Source organism: Lactuca saligna, chromosome 4 (genome assembly GCF_052625555.1).
Source record: "Lactuca saligna cultivar CGN05327 chromosome 4, ASM5262555v1, whole genome shotgun sequence".
NCBI lineage: Eukaryota > Viridiplantae > Streptophyta > Magnoliopsida > Asterales > Asteraceae > Lactuca > Lactuca saligna.
This window is the reverse complement of record NC_136420.1, coordinates 312,076,998-312,085,607: the sequence shown is the minus strand read 5'-3', so window position 1 is coordinate 312,085,607 and position 8,610 is coordinate 312,076,998. Positions and strand designations below refer to the sequence as shown.

Here is an 8,610-nt window from a genome sequence, read left to right as displayed (position 1 = left end):
CATAATCACACATTTGATTCAATTACATAAAATTTCATTCATTAGTACCATGTTAGGACTCTTGTTATACAACATTAAACATGACGATATCTATTTGGAATGTAAAACAGACTTAATTTCGATTATATTTAAGAGTAACAGTATTTATTGATTTATCTAATATATTATGTTATATATTTATATAAAATATAAAAAAATATTATAATACCTTTTTAACAAATTTATCTCATGTAAACCAAATTAGCAAAGTATACAAAATATACGTTTGATGTCATATGTATGAATGACCCGAAGGGGGGGGGGGTGGGGGGGACTATACCAGGAAAAATTGTATTGTAGTAGGTTGTAACAAGTGATTGTAAAAGCATGGATGAACCATAACATTCATATGGATTGAAATTGTAACACTTCAAAAATAAAATTCAACATTTTCAAAATTAACCATTAACCAACATTGTTTAAAAAAAGAATCATTGTTTCTAAATCATTATTTCAAAATCAGTGTTTTTGCAAGACCCGGTGACATAAAATAAGAATATGTGCATAATCACACATTTACTTTCCCACTATCATCAAGAGCACCTAAAACAATAAATTAAAAACCGTAAGCCAAACCTTAGTGAGTTTCTTCAAAGTACCAACACACACATACATATAAAAACATATACCGGGTCCACAACTAAAAGACTGGATTACCCCCGAGTCCACAGTATGAGCCTGGTATGCCTACCGGGCCCTCATCTCATATCTAGATAGCTCCCGAGCCCACAACATAAGACCGGTTTGCTCTCGGGGCTAACAACTTATCTCTGGATTGCTCTTGAGCCGACAACATAAATCTGGCTTGCCCTCGGGGCCAACAACTTATGTCTGGATTGCTCTCGAACCGACAACATAAATCTGGCTTGCCCTCGGGGCCCACAATTTATGTCTGGATTGCTCCTGGGTTTATTGACTACCACACAAAGTAGTACAACCTTAACCTAACCATACTATGTCCACATATGCATAACAAATAAAATATAACTAGCAAACAGATAATCATATAATCAGTCAGACAAACACACATGTTCATAACAACATCCTATATATGAGAATACAAATCTAACATATCACTACTGCATAACAACACCCGATATACTAGAATACAAAATCCAATGAGCAGACATTGGTTCCTTCGACCCACTAGTACAGTAAGGAAAAATCACATCTCAGACCCATTAATAGCTAAACAACCCACTGCTCCGAATACCAGCTCTACAGATCATATAATCAACAGATAGAGACCAAGGCTTAACTATAGCTTAGAATACACAAGATACCTTTAAGTCAAACCTGGTTAGCCCTGGTTAAAAGTCAAAGTCAATGGTTAAAGGTCCAAAAGTCAAAAAGTCTTTACAGCGGATTATGCACATTGTGATACTAGAGTACGCCCAGCTTACTCTAATTTTGACCAAAAAACATAGTGTTGACCGCATACGGGTAACGTACCTCCAATATGCGCAGCGTACGCTACCCAAAATGTACATGTCCAACTCGATTCAGATCCACACTCGTAATTGGTTCATATAATTTTATAGTTTCTAGTGATATGATTAATCAAAATCTCAGTTTAAAATCATGAATTTACACTTTTATGTCTTTCTAATAGATAACTTTAATCAACAACATTTAAATCTATTAGAATTAGCTCCCACAATGGGATACTAGCGGTTGATGAAATAAAACTTCACACACGAAGTCCATGATTCAAACATTAGCACAACCAAAATATCATTAGTGTTCCGTGGTTAATTTCTCACTTAGGCCTGGGATGGATTGACATGGACCATTTAGGTGGTATGATTTATCATTTTTTTAAAATCCATTACAATTGTGTCCATCACAAACATATTTAGTCATTTGAAATTATATCAAATAGTTACATTCTTGATGCTTGGAAAGTCACACAATAATGTAAACTGTAATTTTTTTTATTAAAGTGATTTATATTCAAACGTATTCTATAAAAATACAATACAATTGGGAAATAAAAAAAAAACATAAATGCAAATTATAGAGTGTTCGAATTTATTGCAAAATGTCAAATCTCCTTAGTTTTCTTGTATATACTAGCTTAATAAAATTAGTCATATATCTATTAAGTCTTACAACTTAATACAATTCATATGAAGTGCATTCAACAATCACAAGCCGTATTATATATGTTTGTACATTGTAGGCTATTTTTATTTTGAAGTATTAGATGACAACTGTTTGTAATTTAGGCTAGAGAGAATGATAGCATGGTTATCATATTTTCATGACACATCATCTTTTATGCGGTCACCTAATTTTAGTATGTTTTGGGGTGGTTGGATAATAGATGCATTTTTATGTTTTTATTTTCAAGCTTAAAAAATTCTATTTTTCTAAAATGCAAACATTTTAAATTAAATAAAAAGTTACAAAATAATATATAACAATCCTAAAAACTATTTTGGAGATATAAATTGCATTAAATAAATATTTTGTCCATAGTTATTCAAAGACTGTGGATGTAAATTGTATTAACATTGCATCAAATAAATATTCTTATGAGTGGAAAATAAGGGGAACATTATGGTAAATTGAAGGGTAAATTGGGTTAATATAAAATGAGGGACCAAAATTGAAAATATTAACCAATTCTATCTTCTTTCTTCTCTGATTTTGCTAACCTGCTAGCGAGCCCTTATTGTCGAGAGCCAGATGCGGTGTGTAGCACCCTTAGAGCATCCCTTAGCACCCTCACTCCCATGTCCCATAACTTTGTAAGTTAACTCATAAATAAATTATGTTTAGCTAAGTTAACCAAAAACTAGTTTATATACTATAATAAGTTACAGTCTTGTCAAAACACTAAATCACAGCAAAAAACTACATTAACTTTTGAAAATATAGAGTCATAGAGTCTAAAAGATATATTATTACACATAAACATATATAGATGCTAGTTTAAAAAGAAATTTGATTAAGGTTACTTATAGCAGTAGGGGTCTAGCTATAACCTAGCACCTGTTCTCTTTTCTAAGGTGATCATTTGGTAGTTTTGAAGGGCCAATACATTTGGTTTGGGCTAGGCATTAATGCATGAATGGTTTAGGATTGTTATTAATGTGTGTTGGACATCTCCTGTGTTTATTTGAGTTTTCGGTCTAGGTAGGTTTTCTCTTAGGCTTTGATCGAAAACTTGTTTTCGGTCTGATGTGTATTGCTATAAATTGTTGCCAGGTTGTCAGAGGCTAGTTTAGTTGTTCTAGCAAGCTTTCGGTCTATCCAAGTTGTATCCGACATTTCATAGTTGAATTGTATGCAAGCTTGGTTGTTTAATCTTCTCCTTCTTCATTTCTATTGCAATTGATTGATCACTAGATAGATCCCACAGATTCAGGACCTAACAATTGGTATCAGAGCACTTCTAGTGTCGATCAATTGTGTTTTCTGTTTTCGGTTCATCAACAAATTCGTGATATTCATTTTCGGTTCATTGGCAAGTTCGAATCTGCTTTAGTTTGAAGACTGGATCGTTGTTTGCATTATTAAAATCAAGATCTGCATCAGATTTAAGTTTGTGGTGGAACTCTTATAGTTTTCGGTTGAATCTACATACACTAAAAACTTATTGTCAATTTTGTTCTATTCAGATCTGTGTATTTGGAAACATTTTTGGAAGTTTTGGCTGTGTGAAAAATAGTAATCGGATCAAGAATCAACGTTTTTACTGAAAAAAAAATCCTTAGTTTTCGGTTCATCTTCTGTAACCGAAAATCCAAGCATATTTAGAAACCAAAAATCTAAGCATCTTTTGTAACCGAAAATCCAAGCATCTTCGGTAACCGAAAATCCAAGCATCTTCACAAACCGAAAATCCAAGCATCTTCTGTAACCGAAAATCCAAGCATCTTCAGAAACCGAAAAATCCAAGCATCTTTAGAAACCAAAAACTCATTTAATCCTAGTTTTCGATATAACTTTTCAACCGAAAATTTGCCTTTGATCATTTTTATTTTTTTTACCCAGTTCATTAAAAAAACATAAAAAAAAACAAATGGATTCTCAAAGCATGACAGTACATTAGGAACTTGACACGATCATGGGAACAACTTCTCGGATTCCCCGACTCTTAAATGCTGAAGGCTTTCCAGAATGGAAATACCGGATCGAGAAGTATATTAAAATGAAAGACTTCAAGATTTGGCGCAATATACTTAGGGGACCCATTCGAATTACTACTGTAGTGGATGACACAATTGTCTATAAACGGGTTGAAAATTATACCGATGAGGATTTCGAAAAGGTCGAAGAGCAGGAGAAAGCCCTTGCTACGCTTATAATGACATTATCTCTAGAAATCGCTCAACATTTCCGTGAGTATACATCTGCAAAAGCACTTTGGGAAGCATTAATAGAAGTTTATGAGGGTAATGAGGATATGAAGCAGAGTCGTCAGGACATGCTTCGACAAAAGTTCAACATGTTCAACTATGTCCTGGGTGAAACTCTTGAGAACCAGCTCCAGAGGTTCATTACTCTCACCACAAAAATAAGTTCTGCAGGTGTTTCAGTAACAAGATCAGAAATCAACAAGAAGTTGTTAAACTCCCTTCCAAAATGTTGGGATATGAATGTCTCAGTTATCAAGAAAACAAAAGACTTGAAAAAGCTGAGTCTGGCAAAAACTATGGCTATCATTAAGGCTTGTGATCTTGATGACAAGCAGGAGGGAGATTAGTCATGTTAATTGTTATTCCACAACAAATCTAGGGATCCAAGACACAAACAACAATGCTTTTTCAAGCTTCACTGTTAGGAAAGCTCATCAAGTTACTTCAACTCCACATGTTCCACGAGTTCAACCTTTCATGACTCATCAATCGATTCAACCTACATCCTATGTTATCCCTTCCATGCAACAAGTTCAAGTTCCTCAACCTCAGATCATTTCTCAGTAAGTTAATTCTAGTTTTGGTTCATTTAATGTTGTACCTCCTAAGTCTCATGGTTTCAGTTCTTAGATGTCAACCATGAAAGAAAAAGAAGAAAATATGGCTCTTGCCACGGGTTTGGTGAATTGCTACAATGCTTTTATGGCTGGAGAACTCTCCCCACAACTTTCGTTTGCCGACCTTGATCATATTCATCCTGAAGATGTAGAAGAGATGGATATAACCTGGTAGATGGCCATGGCTGTGTTCAGGGCAAAGCAGTTTTCCAAGAAAATTGGCAAAAAAAAAAAAACTGGAGTGTGAATTCCGAAAAAAGGTTAGATTCAACAAAGGCAAACTTCGCTGCTACAATTGCCATGAGCCAGGGCACTTTGCTAGGGAATGTCCAAATCCTGACAGAAGGGAAAATGTTGATCGAACCGTGGTGCCAGTTACCTATGTCCACAACAACATTAGAGGATCCTCATCAACCAATCAACCTGCGAATCTGGAAATCGTGGCTCAATCCTTTGATTGGGAAGATCAAATTCAGGCCCTGAATATTTCAGGACCTGAAAATAGTTATTTGGCCCAGGTCGAGGATTGCAAAGAGAAATAGGCAGAGATAGATTCTGAAGAAGATATGGTGAACTTCCAATTTTCCTTCATGGTGCAAACCACTTCTGAGCCATCTAAGCCTGAGGTAAGTGAATCTGGTTGCTCTCCATCTTGTTCAAAAACTATGAAATTTTTGCGAGAATTAATAGATTTAATCAAGAGAGAGAACGAGGACTTAAAATATGAGGGATACACACTTAGGAAAAACCAAAAGCCCTTAAAGACTCAAGTAGAAAATAAAATAAAGGACTTTAGGAAATTACAAGAGGATTACAGCAACAAATGTGAGAACTATGACCATATCAAACGAAAAATTGAAGTTGTGACCGTTGAACTTGACTCACTGAAAACACATTTTGAAAATGCTGAATTTAATTTTAAAAAATTCGATGGGTCAAGTGACACTGTTGCAAAAATGATCAAGGGACAAATTCACTATAGAGATATTACTCATGGAAATCATATAAAAGTTGGACTAGGATTTGAGAGTGTCCCCCTTCCCTTCTATCATAATTACACTGCTATTCCTTTGTCTCAAGAAGAAATTGACAGAGAACCTAGCATGGTATATGGAAAGTCAGCTTTTGAGCAAACAATACAGTCAAATAATAAAATTTTGGATACTAACATTTCAAATTTGAGTGCAGATAAGTCCATTGCTCAGGGGAAGCAGAGAGATGAAAAGTCTGATGTTCTTAAGTCTAATAATGATGATGTGTCAAAGTTTGGTGTCAGTCTTTGTAATGAGTCTGCACTAAATTCAAATTTAAACAATTTTGTGTCTGGCGGTATTGTTTTTTCTGATGATAAGATTGCAACTGATAATGCTTTGTCTGATAATGTATCTTTATATGATTCAAATGCTTCGACACCTTCCACATTTGCTTCAAAATCCTGTGATTGTTCTTGCAAATGTGAAAGTGGTAGAAATAAAAACAAAAGAAAGAAATATGTCAAAAGCAGTGTTAAAACCAATGATAATAAACAAATCTCTTTTAACTATGGCACTACTGGACACATTGCAAGAAACTGTCTAAACCGAATATTTGTATCTCACACATCAAAAAGAGGAGAGAATGAATTTCGGGGACGATCTTTAACTAGAATAACCCCTGGAATTCGTTCTCAGAATGGTGACTTGAACATAAATCCAAACAAGAAAATGGCCAATTTTCAAAAGAATAAACAGGTTTTCCATAAATTCAATAATAGTTTGCCAAAATTAACTCAGGCTAAGCCTAAGTCGATTTTGTCAAAGGACAGGACCGGATCTTCAAACTCTTTGAGTAGAAAATCCACTGGCTCGAAGCAAACTAACAAAGTTTCAAAAACTAACTTTAAGTGGGTACCAAAATTGAATTCAAATCAGTCACCATTAACCTCTAAACCTAATGATTGGGAAAAATCAAATGAAAAATCTGTGAAACTGAAGGGTAAACCCAGGTTTGTGATGACCTGGGTTCCCAAATCTATATAAATTCGCTCCTTGTGCAGGGACAGCCATGGAGGAATATCGTGAGACCTTGGTATGTCGATAGTGGCTTCTCCTGACACATGACAGTAGATATCTCCCAACTGCACGACATTCAAACATTTAATTGGGGCTATGTATCGTTTATGGGTGGTGAAGGTGGAAAAATAACTTAGAAGGGAACAGTGACGAACGGGGTGCTTAGTTTTGAAAATGTGAACTATGCTCCTGAATTGAAGCACAGTCTGTTGAGCATCTCGCAGATTTGTGACAAAGGGTATTCGACGTATTTTACCGACAAAGAATGTCTTATTTGAAAGTCGGGCATTGTCATTCCGGAGGAGTGGATTCTTGTTGCTCGCTACAGTGGGACTTGTATGTCTACGGGTGCCAAACGTCATTTTTACGACATCTTACATTGTTGTTTTACTATTGAGTCGGTACCAAGATACAGGCCGATCACATGTTACCTTTAAAATTTACAATTGCTTAAGGTAGCTAGTACATCAGTAGTTACTTAATACAACACTACAATACTATAATATTTTCCCATTACATTCACTTCGTGAACATGCACACGATGCACGGTAATGTAAAAACTATATTTTTAATTAATGAGAGTTGGATTGGGGAAATACACACTCTTACATGAGACACACACATAGATACTAGATGCCTTGGTAGAAGGCTACATTTAGTAGAAAACATAGGGTTTTCTAGGAGAGTTCAAACAAATACAAACTTTACAAAACTTATACATTACATCTTACAAACATCTTGCAAATGCTTTCATACAAACACAGACACTAATATACTTTTAATCTCACCAACATTAAGCTGATACTCGCTTTCAAAATAACTTGTATTCTCAGTTCACCACTAGACAGGTACAGTTGTCGGGCTTTTGAGAAGATGGAGTTCGTTCAAGACACATCTTTTGTTTTCATATGTATACTTTTGGTGTCTATAACCTTGACAGAACACACTTGTATGAAATTATATTATTAATGCAATGGATGATGTTATTGCTTGTTTACTACTATTCATTGTTGTGATACTGTACATGATGTCCTCCATCCCCGAACGATTCCGCCGTTCAGGTTTTGGGGTGTGACAGATTGGTATCAAAGCTTTGTTTATAGCGAATCGAATGTATCAACCCATAAAAATATACGAACTATAAACACAAGTGGGATTAAAATACTCTGATAAAGAGTATATACTTTTAAATAATAAAATATTTAACCAAGTATACATATCTGTATTCATACGAAAATCAGTGTCACTAGGACAGAACAAAAGTATTACGATTGTTGGACAACACAAGTAGACTTAGAGACATATGGTCAACCCTGGGAAGATGTAGCCTGATCAACTACGTTATCCGAGGAGTGACTAGCAAGTGACTAAGGATGGTTGGGAGGTTGCAACAAGTCTAAAAACATACCAACACTACTACAACGAGAACAATAGAACAGTACATTAAACTTAAAATACTATAGGAGTATTTTGTGTTACAATAATCACTTATCTAAGAATTAAAGATCTTTATCAGTATGTCAATAGTTGCTTAGT

General features: G+C 34.9%; 1 protein-coding gene across 1 annotated transcript; it reads left to right on the top strand.

The window, feature by feature from the left end:
• Positions 1-4,114: 4,114 nt before the first annotated feature.
• LOC145040864 (uncharacterized) lies at positions 4,115-4,753 on the top strand. Its single transcript, XM_078988754.1, has one exon. The coding sequence runs from the start codon at positions 4,115-4,117 to the stop codon at positions 4,751-4,753; it is 639 nt and encodes a 212-aa protein (XP_078844880.1).
• The last annotated feature ends 3,857 nt before the right edge of the window (positions 4,754-8,610 follow it).

Coding starts and splice junctions, on each gene's coding strand:
- LOC145040864 (XM_078988754.1), top strand. CDS start 4,115: ATGGGAACAACTTCTCGGATTCCCCGACTCTTAAATGCTGAAGGCTTT.